At 41.4% G+C, this 18,824-nt stretch overlaps 1 protein-coding gene across 11 annotated transcripts in view; it reads left to right on the plus strand.

Annotated features, from left to right (window-relative positions):
• The window catches only part of LPP (LIM domain containing preferred translocation partner in lipoma), a 344,655-nt gene extending 328,595 nt beyond the window's left edge, over nt 1–16,060 (plus strand). For all 11 annotated transcript variants that reach the window (XM_030495193.1, XM_030495197.1, XM_030495189.1 and 8 more), the window contains one exon: nt 905–16,060. In XM_030495193.1, the coding sequence (XP_030351053.1) occupies nt 905–1,033 (129 nt within the window). In that variant the 3' untranslated portion in view covers nt 1,034–16,060. The remainder of the gene's footprint in view (nt 1–904) is intronic.
• The last annotated feature ends 2,764 nt before the right edge of the window (nt 16,061–18,824 follow it).

Here is an 18,824-nt window from a genome sequence, read left to right on the forward strand (position 1 = left end):
TACACTCACTTAGTCTTGATCTGCACGTGCCTCAGCTATCTCAAAACGAATAATAATGCTGTTCCTCTTTCCACCACTTGCTTACCAGGTATATTTACAAACACAGGTTTATGATGAAGAGGCGTGACCTCTAAGCAAGCCATAATGCTGTCACCACAGCTCTGTCAGCAGTCTTGGGTCAAGTGATTGCCTGATCACACAGTGAGGGATAATTCCCAAATTTCCTTGCAGCTATACTTAGCCTTATGTACTTAGGGGCTGGGGTCTCTGGAGCAGGTTTTGGGCCTTTTAGTGGGGTTTCCATGTGCCTGTCTCGGTGACATCCTTCTTTCAGCCACAATCTTTTGGGACCATTGCAATACAAACACAGGTGACAGTTCTGGTAGGGGAGACAGGCAGGGAGCTTGCTTAGCTGTCACACTTGGAATAGATGCTATAGTTCTGTGGCAGTAACTCTTCCAGAGGAGAGTTAATTCCAGAGGAGAGTTAATTCCAGAGGAGAGTTAACCTGTAGTCAGGTGTTGGTACCAAACTTCCTTCCCAGTGTTGCTTCTTTTTATCCTTTTTTGCATTAATAAACATGTGCTTAAGTTTTATGTTTTCTCCAATGCTAAAGACCTTTCTTTCCTCAGCAATGTGGAGGGAATAATCTTTTATTTTCAATGGGATTAAATTCAGAACAGAGCTTGGGAACCCATCTTCTCTGCACCATTATCTCTTATTACGAAATGGCTTAATCATGAAAGATGTCACGTACCTCAGCTTCGTGCTTTACGCTGATGCAGGCTAGATCCTTTTACAAGGTGGAGAGCAAGGAGAGAGTTTCTTTGACTAATAGATGCCTCGCTTAATGTTGTTGTTCTTATTTACTTTACTTATTTTACTTTGTTTGCTTATTTCCTAGGACTGTGGTGGCCTTCTGTCTGAAGGAGACAATCAGGGCTGTTATCCTCTGGACGGGCACATCCTTTGCAAGACCTGCAACTCTGCTCGGATCCAGGCTCTGACGGCCAAGGCCAGCACTGATCTCTGAGTATCGACTGTGACCCTCCCCCAGGATGCCTGTTAGGGGATATTGCACAAGCTTTGCATGATTTCTTTCCAGCCTAGGGTCTGAATCTCTGTTTAACAAAAAAAAAAAAAAAAAGAAAAAAAATTAAGAAAAAAAAGGTAAAATTGGAAGGCCTTGGAACAAGAGGGCAGTTTATGAGGCCATGTTCAGACTGCCCATGACAGGCACCTAACTTAGACATGACTTTTCAGGATTGAGTCAGAGCACCTGCTGTCTCTGCAGCTGATGGAGATAAGTGGTCACAACACCTAAGTTATCTGCCTGTAGGAGGCCTGAACATGGTCCTAACTCTATTTCTGTGTTTGATTCCTGGCTCTTAAGTGCATGAAGATAGAAGGTGAAAGATGGCTGAGCTAGTTCTTCCAAGTTATTTGGGAACCTGACCAGCTGTCATGGAAGTCACGGGTTAACTTTAATGGGATCTGGATCACCAGTGGAAGTAGCTCCACTGCCTTAGAGGGTGTGAGAGCAGACCTGGCACTCCTCTCATCACAACACAAACAATGTTAACTTCAACTGTCCTGCACCCAAGAGTGCAGGTGTGACCTGTATCCTGACACAGATTTGTTACCCGTATCTTTTTTCTTAGGCCCTTACTTGTCTTCCATTCCCTTCCAGTTCGATAGGATTTTTTCTTTTTCTTATGAAATTATATTTTACTATTGCATAAATTTATTCATTAGTGATGCTTCCAATTCACAGCGTATGAGGAATCACAGAAAGAAGCGAGCTTGCACACACTACACACCACACACTACACACCACACACACACGCCACACACACACACCCCATGTGCTTTTAATTTACCTGAGATGGAAGCCAATCATGTCTGTTGAGAAGGTGTTTTAAGGATGTGGGGCTGGAAACACATTTTTAAAATCCCAGTGGTTTAAAAAAAAAAAAAAACACCACCAAAACACACAAAAAGACTACATAAAACTGCAATGCAAAGCGTTGCTCAAAAAAATCTTATGCCACTCTCACACCCCATTCTAGTGGGATCACTGGCGGTGTTGGTTTCTAGGTAGACATTTAAGCAAAAGAGTCTTGTTCCATCTCCTGTTTATTGCAATGGGAGGATTTTCGTTCAACTGTATCAGGGATTGAATGGGGCCTTGGGATATACACTCTGATGTTAACACAGATGATCCAGAGCTCTTATAAAAAAAAAGTAAGAATCTTATTTCAACAACAGCAAAAAGATTCTCCTAAAATACATGCTGTTGTTCAGTTTTTATCTTATGAAGGCTAAAGAAGGTATTAAACCCTTCTCTATGCCATAAAAAAGTAAGCTTTTTTTAATTCTCTTTAATTTTCATCCCAGCCACTTATAACTTCTCTCTGGTGAAATGTCATTGCATTAGAGTGCTGGGCCAGCAGCAGCATTTTCATCTTCAGTCCAGAATTAATACATAAGTCAAAGTAAAGCTGGACACATATAATCTTTTTTCTCATGTTGGTGGTGGTTTTTGGGTGGTGGTTTTTTGGTTTGGTTTTTGGGGATTTTTTTTAGTTTCTTCAATTAAAATAAAAAATTAGAAATCCACAGCACTCTGAGCAGCTATAATATTCTTGTTCATGAAACCCATAATAACTAAGGTGCTAATTACATAGTGAGGGAGTAATTTTCATATCACTGAATTGACATTAATATCTTATTTGCAGATGTAATCAAAGAAAATACCTTTCTTTGCACTTAACAAATTAAGAAGCAGAACTGAAACAGTTGCAGGCTGATTGACCATATAGGTGACAAACTGGCACTTTTCAAGAGTAAGTTATAAGAAGTTTTTTCATGCATCCACTGAAAAACAATAAGAACCTGGTGCTTTTATCTTTATTCTCTATAATAGAAGCCTTATGTAACTGTACCCACTAATGCTGAAAAGTTAGATGAGCCAGACCATTTGAAAACAAAGGGAAAAATTCAGGTACTGACTGCAGCTCCTGCAAATAGTGCATTTCCTTTCAGTTTAGTACTAACCTTTATGGAAGAGCACTGTGAAATTTAATAGCTTTAGCTGTATACAGTAAATTCAAATACAGAAATACCAGTCTGAAACTTCTGCTCCTTACATTGTTTATATGTTGGCAAACTCCACCAGTATCAGGGAAGTTTCCCAAAATTCATAGCTCAGAATGAATCCTTCTTTGTAGAAGGGTGGCGTCATTAAGAAAAGACATCGTTCTCCAACACAGTGGCTGTGCTGAAGCAGTTTGCCTTTTTATACTAGATTTCTACTGGCCTTCAACAATTTTACTGCCTCAGACAAAACCAAATTTTTTTACACCATGACTCCTGCCAGGTTCCATCTGGACTCCTGCTCCCTGAACCATGGCACGTAAGAGCTCACTTCTTTCTTTACATGCAGTCTGCACCACCACCCATCAAAAAAACTTCACAACTATTGAGTAAACCCAGTGTTAACTAACCATACAAAACCATGGGAGGTCAGAGATGGGATTGCTAACACCATTATATATCCTTGTGGAGGATTTTATATCTCTGCAAGCACAGGGGATGACGTGATGCTCTTGGGTGCAGAATAAGCCATTCATCAGGCAGCAAATGTAGATCTGATCTTCCTTACTCTTGTTAGTGTTAAATCAAGTGGCTGATGAGACTGTCCTGAATAACACTGGGGTAGTTGATGGAAACAAGCTATTGTGCTTTCCTGCAGAATGTGGTTGAGGCTAAGGAGGACCAAAGTCCAGAGCCTCTGGGCTTTTTATGGCCCTGCCTTAGGCTGGACTTGAAGCAAGTCATACGGCCTCTCGTCTTCTGCCCTCCACACAAGAGGGCTTCTTTCCAGCTTCCCAGGGATGTTATGGGAATTAAACTAATCACAGATTGGCCCAAACTACTGATTTTTTTGAGTTCTGTCTTCTCTTTCCAGAAAAGTTTGCTGGTATGTAGGTTTGGGATTCCAGCCCATTTCAAAGCTAAGGGCTAGCCAGGAGATCTAGATCTGAATTCTCTGTGTTATTAGGGTGAGTTAGGCTGGCATGCAGGGAGGTGAGAGCCAGACTTTTCAAGCGTTAAATACTTCGTGGATGGAAGATGCTTGACAAAGATTGAGCAGTGTTGATATTTGAGGTACTGCGGCTAATTTCTAGACCTGACAGATCTGGGCAAAGGTATAATTGTGCTTTTGTTTTCACCCCTGAAACACCAAAGCCATCTGCCTGTTGGAAGGAGGGAGTGTCCAAAACACTCTTCTTTATTTTCTGTAGTGCATGTGGTTTTGGCTTCTAAAATTGCTATAAATATATTTGGAAGATATTGCATAAACATATATACATCACAGAGGCTCTCATCACCCACATGTGTATGGAAATCTCCCCTATGATGCTTCAGGATTTAATTAGGAAATGTTGGTGGACTTATCTCAATTGCACTGCAATTAAGAACCACTGGGATATTGCTTCATCACAATATTTATCACATATTTATAATATATCCTGTTTTATCTTTTCCAAAGAAGGAGTCTTTGCCAAAGAGACCTTACTTTACTTAAGGCGAACTTCTTAGCCATGATAAAAATTCTCATCATCTGTGGCTGTGGTAATGTCCAAAGTGTTCCTTTCAGAAAGATTTGGAAGATCACACAGACATTTCTGTTCAAGCCTGCAGTTTTTGCTTATGCTGCTTTGGTTTTGTCTAGCATTTGTTGGCAAGTAGAGCCTGATCCCATGATTTGTGTGGCCAGACAGGGCCCAGGAGTGCCCAGGATCAGGTTCTAATTTAGCAAAATATTTAAGTCCCTGGGGTTTGTTTAAGCACAGGCTTAAAGCCCTTGCATGGTGTGACATAAGCCATGGGTCTACAGTCATTAATACCAGACTGATTCTATATCACCCAGTCAGAAGGATTTGATCTGGGTAGGATGTGGGCACAGTCAAATTTCTGTCAAATTACCCAGAACACATGAAATGGCTCCTGTGTCACTCTTATGCCAACTACAGGAGGGCACATGGTGGCTGATTCAGCGTAACATTTGGACAACAGGAGGATGAGTTATTACAAGATCAGTGCTTTGTGTTCGGTGGCTGTGGCACTTTCCATATGTCACAAGTAGCCTTACAGCCAGATTTACTGCATCTTTGAACCGCGGCTTTAAAACTGTCTACTTAAACTTTCTCCAGAAGATTGGGTTGCCTTGGTTACAGCCCAATCCTTAAGCATATCCCCAAGGCTGATACTAGTATTTTGTGAATGTGATGGTTTTATTGTCACTTATTTTAATCATAACCTGAACGTTGCTTTTAAAAACAGAAAGCCACACTCATTTGCCTTAGTCTATCAGATAATGCACCTTTAATTTTGTTTTGTTTTGGTTTTTTTTAATATTTTAATTCTTAGATTTTTATCACAGCTGCGAAACACTTGGGTAATGACTTAATCATAGAGGTGTGGGAATACTGAAGTGTTTATCGTAGTGAACTCTACATAATAGCATTCATCCTGACGGCAGGAGTGAGACTTTCATGAGACACAGGCCTTAAGTTGATTTTCTGCCTATCAGTAAAATGTGCCTGGTAAGAATGAGAAAAAAAGTGTCTTTTAGAGAAATGGTGATTGTTGAAAAGAGTATGCAACAAGTCATACTGAAAGCTCTTTGGACCTGTTACGGTTGCTGCCTGGCCATGGTCAGCCAAGCCTACTATAGGTTTGATAAATGCTATTTCCTTTTGATTTCGAGAAAGTCCAGCAAACAAGCGATAACAGGACCCAAGAGAAGGTCCTTGAGAGAAATCCTATGTCTTTGCTTTCCTTCAGCATCAGGGATAAATGCTAGACACCTGGTGCTTCAGCTGAATAGCTCAGAAAGGATTTGAGTTTATAACTGTTTCCTTTTGATATCTAGTTCCTGCAGCTGGTTCATCATGTTGATTTGCTATTTGTTCACTGAGTTGGGTTGACTACACCTTGTATAAACTTCAATACTGTAAGTCAGGGCTGTCAGAGAGAGATGTGCTGAAAAGTCTCACTGTGCTGAAATTCCCATGAGAAAACACTAGTGATGGTAATTGAGGGCTTGTTGTCAAAGGATAGCAGGAATACTTAGTACTATCTAGAGGTTAATAAAGTACAAACTAAGAGTGAGCTGTGAGAGCACTATTTCCAGTAAGAGCTGGTTACAGTTTTTACACTAAATTGTGTGATGTCAGAAGGGCCATTTTTTAAATGAGAAATTCTCTCATTTTGCGATGTTATTCACAACAGGTTTTTGTTTGGTTTGGGGGAAAGAGGGAGTTGTTATTATGATTAAAACCATATCGAATTTTTACCTAAATACATTTCAGAATTGTTAACAAATATTTTAATTTCTCAAAAACCCATGTCTTCTTTCTCAATTTTATTTTGCAGCTCTTGGGTTTCTTCTGCTGGTAAATTAAAGTTCTTGTGACAATTTTGAAAAATTCTTTGGATAAAAATTCTGTTTAGAAACAACCACATGTATTCTTGGAAATTGGTTCAATATTGGACCTGGCGAAATAAAAAAAACCCGAAACACAACAACCTTGAAACTTTTAACAAAATATTTTTTCCCTATTTTTAATGAGTTTTGCTAATTTTGAAGGCAGTGTTTTCTTTGTTAGAACAATCCAAATAATGTGACTTTTCTGAAAATAGCAACGTTATTTCTATTGGGTTCAGTTTTCTTTCCCATCTTAAAGCCATGGACTGGCTTACTATGGGGAGTGCCAGGGTCTTTTTCTGCAGCAATTGCAATTTCTTCTTTGGGTTTCTCCCCCCTAAAATTACTGAAGAACATAAGCACATTATGGCAACTGCCGTGAAGATCAAGAGATACTGATTGACCTTCATCTCCACATACCCTTCTGGACGTGGGAATGGCATTTCTACTTTCACATTTCTAGAAATACTACCTGGCTTCCTCAGCATTTCACGTTTGAATTTGCAACAGTCAATTGCCCAGCTGGCATTTGAGCAATGAGAGTGTAGACTTGTGAAATTATAACATTCACCCAGCATCTAAAAATCTAAGAGAAAACCCATAACATCGGTGGGTTTCCTGGTGGATATTGTGGAACAGCGCTCATTTCAGCCTGAAATTCTCTGATCTGAAAAAAATAAGCCCAAACACTTGCAGACCACTCTGGCACATACACTCACATGCACAAGGTGGTTGTGAGGCTACAACTGAGTGGAAATACAGGCTGTGATATTGAGCACTGCTATGTATACCCCACTGGGCTTCATTCCTGCTCCCTTTGTTTTCATGATACATGTGGAAGTAATGGGGTTGATCACTGCTGTCAAGAGTATTCAGTTCACACATTTTTTTAATTTTGCTGTTTGTCCACATTTCTTATCACACCGAGATCTTTTAGAAAATGAGGAAGGAAACAGAAGCCCCAAGTGGTGGCATTACCTTTGATTTTCCAGGGGTTAGAGTCCCCCATAGGGAACATGGCACTTGGGGTGTCTTGACTATTTTGTCTCTGTCTCCTTTTGTCCGTAACCAGGTCTCGTACCCGCTTTTTCCATTTGCTCAACATACAGTCAGTCATCTTTGCACTGAAGATGGTATGTTCCTTACTAACAGAGGTATTGTGAGTCTTAGCCAGTAGTTGGAAAAACTTTTCCAGATCTTTAATCAAGTAGTTTTGTGCATCCATAGTATCAGTGGCCTGCCACATGGATATCAAAGAAAATTATTATAATTATTGCTTTTAAAACGATTATGAAATTGTGCCTTACTTTTTCAGTCATATTTAACCATGTAATTTAGAACCACATGATTGCAGGGATTTATCATGAAGAAATTTGTTTGAAGGATAGTTTTTTTGTATTTAAATATTTTTTTCTCCAAAACCGAATTTATTGGTTTTACCTCTTTTATTTTTTCCTCCAGTTTTATTCCTTTAATATGTTTGTGTAAAAGGGCAGCCAGAATTTGCATTCGTGAGAGACAGAAGATTTTATTTGGTCTTGTATGTGGAGCTTTCATTTTCTTTTATGTTCCTTCAGGAAAATTCCTCTCTGCCCAATTGCTCATACTTAGATGTCTTTAAATGCAGGCTCACCAGTAAGAGTTTTTTGTTGTTTAATTTAGCGTGTTGTTTGCTTTAGTGGTTGTTGTTTTGTTGGTTTTTTTAATTAACCAGATATTGGGTATTGGGGCAGCGTTTCACATTAATGCAGAATGTTAATGCTAATTTTCATAGAAAAGACAAAATTAGAGTCTTTCCCTGTCTCCAGTGCAGTTTTGTTACTGTTCTGTGTACAACACTAATATTAAGCCAGACTGAAAAGGCAAAATACTCAGAGTGACCTACTTCCATTCACCAGCAAGAATCCTTTGTCAGCTGACTCCTGTTTGTTTGTTCGTTTTTAAATGTCGGATTAGAGAACAAGCATCTCCTAAAGATGAAAGAAAGCAGTGTTTTCATGTGCAGGAAATTTGGGGTTACAGTAACAGAATATTTTCTTTGTGAATTTGGATGTCATGGTGTTTTAAGCTCCTGCCTGGAGCCTAAATCAATTTGGCCTCTCATCCAGTTCATCTCACTGGTGCTCCTAAAAGGCTGCAGCCCTGCAAAAGCTCATGCAGCATTTTTGGCTGCTTTCCCTTGCTCCCATTTGGTACATATTTGCACAATTTAACTGAGCTTTTATTTCTGCTGAAGGTCAGATGCAAGCGATACGAAACACTAAACTTTATAAACAAGCAAAGCCAGTTCAACCACAGCATTTTGGACTAGAATGGATTTTTAGGTGGCGCACTGTCTGCTGGCCTTTGGAGAGGGGATCCTGAGACTACATTGGGCTGGAATAGGATGCAAAGCCACAAGCCTTGGGTTTTTTTAATAAACTACTTACTGTAATCCAGCTACACAGTTTCAGCCTCACACTTCAGAAGCTTCCAGCAGCAATGCATGTACAGGCACTTTCTCTCTTACAGAAAGTGAAACTTTCCCAACCAAGTAAATTTAACCTATTGCATAAGATGCTGGAAGTTGGGTTTTTTTTTCCTTGGGATTCTCACTGTAACCTCTATGTGTACAGGATGAATAGGTTTTCTTCCCTCCCCCCCTCTCCTCTTTTTTTTTTTTTTTGGACAAGATTAGATGTTGCATATTGATGAGCTAGCATTTCAAAGGTCCGTGGGGCTTTGGAACATATTAAGAATCTCTGAAGTTTAATATTCACCATGTTTTAAATATTCAGAAGGAAAAATCTGCATAAAATGGCTTTTGATAAATACGTTCTAAGGATTCTTTCTTTCTATCTTACGCAACCGTTGTGGGGATTGTGGCTGTGCCAGTTTTGTTCCAAAGTGTCCTTTGTTTCTGCATTTCAGGACCATTTTGATCCCATTTGTATGCCCAGTGCTTGTCCTGAAGTCTTTTATAGCTTCTACTGGAACTGTATAGCAAGCAGATGGATGTGACCAAGGCAAAGGCACAGCTGAGCATCATTAACTCCCGAATGTCTGCTTGATTGTTCCCCCTTTTATGACAGCTGGGCATGTCCAGCCTCTTTCTGTGATGCAGTTTTGGATAAGCCCAGTGGTCAGGCCTGGCTGAGATCTTTCTGCAAAGGTGCTCCACACCAGTGGGGATGTAAGAAAGGAGGGGACAAGATCCTGGGTGCAGGAGCAACGCAATGCGACATTCAGTGCATCTCAGATCTCACAGGGCAGTTTTCCCTTCCTTGGATGTCCCTCTTTGGTAAGAGTCTCCGCAGTAAGAGAAGTGCTATTAGGAGAGCCCTTGCTTGTGGATGTCTTGTGTCCCATGCTGTTGAAAGTCTGACAGAGGCTTTAGATAAAGAGGATCAGTTATGGGCTGCAAACACATAGCTATTTTACTGTAACATTAGCTCTCTCGTTTGCCTTACCCTTGATGTCCCATGGTACACACTGTGGTGTGCAGGACAGCTTCTTTGTTCCCGCTCACACACAGCCTTGGCTTTGTTGTGCCAGTCCCTGTTGAATCAGCGCCTGGTACTTGTTCTCAGGACTGCTCTGGCTTGGGCCAAGGGCATCTGATGCTCCTATGCAAAAGGTGGTGCTTTCAGGTTTTGGCTTACAAATAATGCAGCCCTTTCAAACCCATCTTTCCCCCTCATGGATTCCTGACAGAAGTAGGATTTTAAATATTTCATAGCATTCTTCTTTCTTTTTCCTTTTTGCCAGATGCCTTGAAAACATTGTCAGATTACGATCTGGGTGGGGGTTTTCAGGATCGATTTCCTTTCCTTCTTGATTGCATGGTGTAGGTTTGCAATGAGGGTTTTATCCTTTTTTTTTTTTTTTTTTTTTTTTTAAGTCTTACAGAACAGATGCCTTCAGTTTATGCAGAGAAAGACTGTCTATGATTAGAGCTAATCCAGGATGGCAGGATTGGACCCGCACAGTGAAAGCTAGAAAAGTGATTGCAAAAGTATTCTGTTTCTCCTTTATTAATTACACAGGAAGTTTCCACTGAAGGCTCATGTAGCCCAACTAGCCTATGTAATAAGGAGCAGGGCCTGTAATTACAGTCTGTCTTCTGATCCTATCTGTGCTCTGACTTTCTAGGCACCACAGTTCTATTTACATCTGTGTCTTTGTCACCTTTTAAATTTTTGATCGGTCACTAAGGAAGTAGAGCACAAGCCGTGAGCCCTGCGGAGGTACAGCGAGTCTAAATGAGGGAGTCCTTCTCCTTCTCAGGTATCCACCTGATTTGGGACAAGGAACATGGGAGGGTTTACCAGCCGTACGGTGGAGGGAGCGGGCTGCATGCCAGCTGGGTATCTTTCAAGATCTTGGAGTCTTTGTAGGACTGGAAATGTGAACCTTTTACAGGTCTTAACTAATGTACTATCCTGTGAGGGAGTTTATATATCAGTATTTCTTCGTTCAGAGCAGTTTCTACAGGATTTGATTTTTCTTTTCTGTAAGATTCAGCAGTTTATGGTTGCAAAGAGATCCTTCCTTCCACATATAGCATGAGGAGGGAGATGGCTTTTGCCATTGTGCAGAGAAGCTGGGATAGAAATCCTAGTATCAGTGTGTAAAGCAAGGGTAACTTGAGTGGAGAGGGGAAGGCAGTGATTTACATGTGGTTCAGTACCAGGTTCACCAACTCTGCACACCAGCAAGCACAGCCTTAAGCAGATTATTTCACCGGGGTGTCAATCTTGAGACCTGGTAATAAGTAAATGGGCTCCTTGTCAAAGTGTTTGGTGCCGGTCACTCTGACAGTAATCTCTTGTCTCTTTGGAAACATACACTAAAGTTAGGGTAAAAGTACAGAATGGTGCCCCCCAGTCTTTTTCTTGAAGGAATACTCCCAGTGCTATGTTTGATCAAGAGAAATGAAAGCCGTTGTGCAAATACTACAATGAAATACTAACAATCCATTATGTATACTTTTAATATCCATTAAACTGTTATGCAAATTGTCCCTTCTCTGCATCTTGCACTGTTATTTAATTATTTTTGGTCTGACTTCTTAAAAAAAAAACAACCCTCAATTATTTTTTATTTTTTTCTAACTCTACTTCTAAGAAAGTTGATTCTTTAAAGGAAGAAAACCCTTAGTTTCAAGCATGTTTTTTTCAGGCTTCGAAATTAATAATTTCTACACCTGACCCAGTTCCTGCAGCTGCCAAAAAAGAAAAGAGAAAGCTATTTAAATTTCTCATAGAACCATTTATCTCTTAAAATATGCCAAGGCAATTTGAGGTGGGGGTGGAGACTCAGCTATTTATCTCAGCAGCTTGATTTTTCTCTTTATGTTTCTAACTGTCAGGGGGAAAAAAACGGTAGGAAGCTATTCTTGGGCTATTATTGATGTATTGTGTACCATTATGCAGGATGTCTGCTTTGCTATATACGGAAGGACATTAATAATAGCCATCTCCCCTGCCCCCACCCTCAGTTCCTCTTTGGGAAGATACGGCCTAAACTGGAGCATCTGCCATGTTCAAATTGCTGCTCCCTCCTCCCCTTCCCCCAATTCATTCCCAAACTAGTTTTGAGAACAGGGCTAAGGGAATAAGGAGACAGGTTATATTTGCCTATATATATAGTGTGGTTGCTCCAGGCAAGTAATTTCCATGCCGTGTACATGTCTACCCTCTTCCTTCCTGCGTATTGCCCCTCCTTTCATTTTAAGTTAATCAGTGCAAAAAAACACAAACCAACCCGTTTCTCGCTATCTTTTTCTCACAGGGGCTGGCTGGCAGAATGGGCTCAGCAACAGACCTCTGGTTTGTTATTACCCAGCATTTCATATCCAGAAACATGGGTTTCATTATTTACCATAAGTAGGAAAATGTATTCGTATTCCCATCCCTCCTACCCCAGGTTTAAAACAATGTTATGAAACTTTAAAGGGTCTGCCCGCTTGTTTAAAGACTTGGATGCTTGTTTTATTTTTGGAAGCAGAGTGTACAGTGAACAGGAATAGTTTGATGTTTAAAAAATAGCCCCACTTCAGCATTCCCCTGAAGTGCGGGAAGTACTGTCTCCACAGGTCTGTGCCAGGAGCGTGACAGCCCAGAGAGCAAAGCCGACTTGAACAGGAAAAAGAACTGGCCTGCCCCACTTCATCTGTGAGAAGAGAGAGGTGAAAATAATAAAGGGCAAAAAATAAAGGGCATAATTGCTCTGTGGTTTTTTTTTGGTTTTTTTTTTTTAATGGCTGTTCCTACATCTCGTGCTAATTTTGTTCCATAGAACCTTTGCTTATTTAGCATTTCTGGTAGTCAGAACCATGTGCTTTTTATGATGTCATTATTTTTACTCGTCATTTGTTGCGTCCTAGTCTTGTTTTGGTCCCTATGTGGTATGAAGCCATTTAGATCTGAGCACTGAATTAAAACAATGTTAGGAGCTCTGTCTAGGAAAGATCACCTAGAGTTTAGAACCAGCAAATGCAATCAGAATATCTTCCAGTTCTGGTATAGAGAGGTTTTCCAAATACAAATTCTAGATGGGAGGAATGCCTTTTTTTAGGAAAGTACTCTGATTTCAAAACAAGAGGGAGATGGCCATTCAATATATTTTCTTGTTGCTTTTATTGGCTTCCTTGGCGGTGGCCAAGGAGAAAAAATGCCACCCTCTGAAGTGTTGCTTTAACTAGAGCCAGAGCCCAGCACCTTCTCTGCAAACGTTTGCTCCACCTGCAGCTTGCCACACTATTGTGGCATGGGAGCAAGGAAGGCCTGCTAATGAAGCAAGGTCCACCTCATCCTCTCCGTAGTGAGAGCTGCTCCGTGTGGTGAGTTTCTGTCCAGACTAGGTCTTGATCCTGTCTTCCTAGTGCAAGTATTTTGCCAGAAACAGGTGTTATCTTTCTGCCATTAGCTATGGGATTGTGTGCAATGATTAGGATTTGCAGGGAGGGAGGAGAAGATCCAATTAGGCTACCTTTGTGCTAATGTTTCATTCAGGGCTGTATGAGATAAGAGCAGTTTGCACTGAAATGCACAGCTGGAGGTTGTGGTTTTCGTTTCAACTATGTTGAGATGGTACCCATTGAAAATACAGAACTGGGGCACTTTTTTTACATCTGCCAGTGCTTTACTGACAGTTCTGTATCGGCTGGAAACCCATCTTGGTTTGGCAAGTAGACATTTTCTGCCTTGTCACATGAGCCTGATTTATTCTTTGCTTTATTCACCTAAAAAGTAGTATTTCTAATGTGCCTAATGCTTAAGTAGCTAAGCACTGGACAAGCATCTCAGCAGAACAACCAGCAAGGTGAAGAGTAGGCTATTAACAGAGCTACCTTTACAAAAGCTGTATTCCCCTTTCTTCACTATCTGCCTTTTCAGAGACCTGCAGTGCTCCTTTACGGGCAGCAAAGAAATAATCTTGGTGCCAAACAGTGGTGGGAACTATGAGAATGATGTAGAAGAGAGGCAAGAGGTTAATTTTAAGCATCTGTTTTCCACCGGGATAAGCAAAGCCATGGCTTATCCCATCAGCACTGCTTGTCGTCTTGCATAACCCACCTCATTGTCTGGTAGGCAACTGTTCAGTAGCAGAGGTACTTGGGTATATCTCCTCAAATTACTATCTTATCAGAACTACAAAGTCATTCATATCTGAAGATTTTATTCACTTAATATTGTCTCTTGTAAGTTCTATTACTAATTTTTTATATAATGTTAGAAGAGAAAACTTGAGGGTGAACCAAAGGCTGGGTGTTTCATCGGTGCTACTGTATTAAAAAGGCTGATGTGCTCTCACTTTCAATCCCCAAAATCATGTTTTAGGAAGCTTTCCCCTGCTGTGGTCAGAGAGGAAATGCAAGGTTTATTGGAAATGCAGCAAAGGTAAAGGTTTGATGTTTTAATGCTCAGTACTGCACCACTGTGACCTCTGCTGTTCCTCTGGAGAGTGAAGACTGAGTATTGGTAGAGGTATAGGCAGAGCAAAGTTATGCTTGGACTTTCTCATGATCTTGCTAGACAGGATCTGCCTTGGCGAGACTTCACCTTCCTTCAGGGTCCTAGTTTCCTATGCCATGGCTTGTGTTTTGGACTGTCAGAGAGACTGGAGGGCTTCCTCCAGCGCCTTCCCTCCAGTTAGTCAAATGATAGACTAGGAGTTCTTATTCTGCAGTTTCGGTAAGGACACTTTCCAGCTCAGAACAAAGAGCGGAAGTTTGTTGTACTTTAGAGCTTAACCTCTAACACTAGTTTTACCTGTGGGCTGAAATAATGGGGTCTGAATCACACATGGGTCATTCCGTAAGGATTCCTGTTGGATAAATGCTCATGGCAAACCCCGTAAGGGCTGGGAGATCGGCTTAGCTCTTTGAAACTGCAAAGAGGAAGTGCCCCCAAGAATGTATTTGTCCTATGTAGCTGCTATGCTTTGGCCTATCCCTGCCAACTGTAGATCTGTCTGCTCTGGGTTCACCGGTGATGATGTTTATTGGATGTGCAGTAATTCATAGTGGATGACTAGGACAGGTTTGAGGTGGTATTTCAGTTTTATGGTAGCTGTTGGTTTAGCCCTTGAGATAAGAGAAGGTTTCCATTGTTGCAGTTGGGAGGGAGTATGACTGTCCACACTTCTCCTTGCCCTGCACCAGCAGACAGAGGCTTTCAGTGACATGGGAAGCCTCTTCCTTTTAAATGTGAATCAGTAGCCTAGGTATCTGGGCAAGAAAGGGGCACAAGGAGGCATTTTCTATATGAGGCATGCCTTCTGCTGCACACTCCATGCCCTCAGATCCTAATGAAGTAACATTACTTGAGCTTTTAGGACTGGTCTCCTATCTGTCAGAGGTTGGGGGTACCAGAGTTTTACCCCTTGCTGAGCACAAGCACTACCCAAGTCTGTGAGGGGCCCAATCCTGCTGCCAATGGAGTTTTCCCAAATCCTCGAGTTGCTGAGTGCACCTCCGGTGAGCTGCTGAGTAGCCTGCCTTGTCACTGAACCCATCAAGTCGCTTGTCTCCATACTGACTACTTCCATCGGGCTTTGAAGGCACTCAGGAAATGCAATCAGCACCTTACAGGATCGGTCCGCTGGGTAATATATGAAGTTTTTTTCTCTGGTAACTTGTGTGCATGAATTGAAAACCATTTATTCCAGTTTGTTCTGAGGACAGATGCAGCATATACACATTTTCTATATTTATAAATATATATAGATATATATATTTTGTTCTCAGCTAGTTACCTCTTCTAAACTACAAATTTCAGAGCAACCAGCATATATTTTTTATTCAACTCATAAAATGACTTTTTACAGTTAGAGAATGAAAGCTGTTTTAAGCATGTGTTTTCTGTATTTTTATTACGCATTATCCAATTATATTGAGATGTATTTTCCTCTTTGCTCTACTCTTTCAGCTGTTATCCTTTTTCAGTTATGCTTTTCTAATGTTTTGTAAGGGAAAATAAATATGCAAAATCGCCAGATGCCTTTTTTCTTTGCAGAAGAAGTATCACAAATGCTTTTTTATTACATTTTACCAATCCAATAAACTCCATATAAATTTCATTTTTGTTTGCTAGCGTGTGAAATTATTTTTTTAAGTTGAATGCTATTTACTTTCTCCCAACCTCCACCTGCAATTGTACATCATATCCTCCATCTCTCTCTCCCAGGTTCAAAATTTCACTACATGGCTCCTCAACATACTTAATTCAAGAGCCTCTTTCACTGTTGGGTGAAGCAAGGATGGTAGAAATATGTCACAGGAGAGAGGATATCCCTGCTTGTACTGGCCATCTCTTGGTGAATTTTGTGCTGTTCTTAAAAATGTGCACCTTTGCAGTAGAGAGCACTCCATCCTTAAACCATGAGGTAAACTGCAAAGGTGGGTTATACCTGGAGGTTGCCCACAAGTATTCTCAAATTTGAGCTGTGACCAGATGACAGCAGAGTCAAGCACCTTGCTTTGCAGCTGAATGGAGGAACGTTATTCAGACTGTTATGGGGAGAGTACAGAGAAGTATGGTTTGCAAAGCTCGTCTCTTCTAGGAAGTTGTTTCTAGGCTGTCATTGCAGTAAATAATCTGGATTGCTCCCAGTCAGTCCAATCGGCTTCAAAAATACCACTGATCACCACACAGCCTGACCTTCACCTCTCCAGTCAGAGAACCTGGCACAGCACCAAACCCTCACCAAATGCCTTCCCTGACTGAAACGCTTCAAATGATGGGGAATCCAGTGTATCCTGGTAAGCTTTTCCAGTTACCGTTTCTTACCTGCTAAATATCTGCACCCTGCTTAACAGCCTCTGGTTTTCTACCCTCTCTATCCTTAGACCTTTTTATTAAAAGTCCTTTCTCTCAGAAATGCATGCAGAGCTGCACAAGTTGTCTTCAAGATAGGATTCATCTCGATGAACTTCAGCAGCCTGGAAGATAGCTTTGTTGTCCAAGGTGGCCCTCTAGTTCTGTCATATTTAGGTGAGCATCTGAGACAGGTTTGTTTTGTTTGATTTGCCAAGGTAAGTAGCTCCAGAGAGGACACCTTCAACACCAGAACATTAATCCAGGAAGCTCGGAGCTAGTAACAAAAAAAACAACAAAAAAAGGAGGAAGAGGACAATTAAAAGCAAGGGTCTCTCTCCAAAATCTGATGTCCCCACGCAGAACTGCTTTGCAGTTCTGCAGGGGCTAACAAGGAAATGCCCACCGCACCAAATGAACATACTGCTGATGCACCAGTAAAGAGAATCACTACTAATGCCTCTAGGAAAAAGCAGCGGGTCGTAGCAGTAGGTGACTCTACTTTGAAGGGCACAGAGGCATCCACCTGTCGGCCTGACCCAGTCTTGGGGGAGGTGTGTTGCCTACCAGGGGCTTAGATCAGGGATGTTGCTGAGAGGCTGCCTGGTCTAGTAAGTGCCACTGGCTGTTACCCACTTCTTGTGGTCCATGTGGGTGCTAGCGATATTCCCTGGCAGTGTTCAAGGCCAGGTTGGACCGAGCCTTGGGCAACATGGTTTATTGTGTGATGTCCCTGCCCATGGCAGGTGGGTTGGAACTAGATGATCTTAAGGTCCTTTCCAACCCTAACTATTCTATGATTCTATGTATCTTTAAGGGTTAAATGAGATGAATGCTGTCTTCCATATCAGCAAAAGTAGTTTTCTTAAAACTGTTTTTCACAAAGTTGTAGAAAGATCCCAAGGCATGCAGTACAGCTAAACCCATCCCCTATTTGTCACTACCAACAAAATTTTATTTAATGTCCCCTTGAAGACATCTGCGGAAGGAGATCCCTTGGCAGGGATTGTCTTCACCCTTGGACAGTCTTTCCTACTGTCCAGACTAAATATTCTTGGCTGAAAATTGAGTCTCATACTTCTTTTCCCACCGCCAGTAAGCACGAAAGACTTCTTTAGTAGGTTATGTATTGTCAGGGGATGCTTTGATAGCCATGGAAGGAGGCACAAGCAGCAGGTTCACTCCCAGTTCCTCCTCCCTCTTCCCAGGGGATTTTAGGAGGGGCCTGTGTTCTCCTTCAGGAAAAGATGAACTCTGCAGCTTTTTCCTACAGGACATAGGAGTCTGACAGGTTTTGTCTTGGCAGTAAAGGGAGTGTGATGATGTAGGCTTTCAAGTCCATTCAAACTGCTGTATAGTTTTCTAAACTCGATATTATTACTTCCTTTATAGCACAAGGTATTTTTTCCTAAACTTGTTACAATGGAAAAGTTCCAGGGATATGTTGTCCACCTGCAAATCAAAATGCATTAGCAGGCCAGGGGCCAGAGGCGAGGGCCAAGGGTGGAGGAGCTATTAATTTGATAGTTTGGCGCTGCTTTTCTTTCAATTAAAGGCAATAAGAATCCTTTGAAGACAATGAAAGCTTTGGGAGTGAAGTGCATCTAAACCCCAGGTGCCGAGGCTCGCTGTACTGGTGGTTTAGGGCAGGATGGAGGCTGTGCAGGCTATTTGGCAGCCCCACAGGTTGCTCTGTTGGTGCCATTCCTGTCAAATGAAGAAGCAGTTGAACAGCTGTGTTCTGATGCAACGGCTGTCTCCAACTGTGGCTACTGTAGATTTAACCACCTGGCTTTAAACAAAGATGGGCCCTATGTGTTTATCTTGAACATACCTGGGCTAAGTTGCTGTATGACTACCTCTGTGTCACAAATGGAGTTTTATTACTGAGCAACGATGACTTGCTTTCAAGTCAATTTTGAGAAGATTTTGGGAGCTTTGTGAGCTTCCTCTGGGGTTTTCAAAGCTGGGAAGAATCTTGGAAAGCTGGAGAATCTATTCCCAGTGCCTGTCTTAGCAGGCAGCAT

The sequence above is a fragment of the Strigops habroptila genome, chromosome 8 (assembly GCF_004027225.2).
Source record: "Strigops habroptila isolate Jane chromosome 8, bStrHab1.2.pri, whole genome shotgun sequence".
Classification (NCBI taxonomy): Eukaryota; Metazoa; Chordata; class Aves; order Psittaciformes; family Psittacidae; genus Strigops; species Strigops habroptila.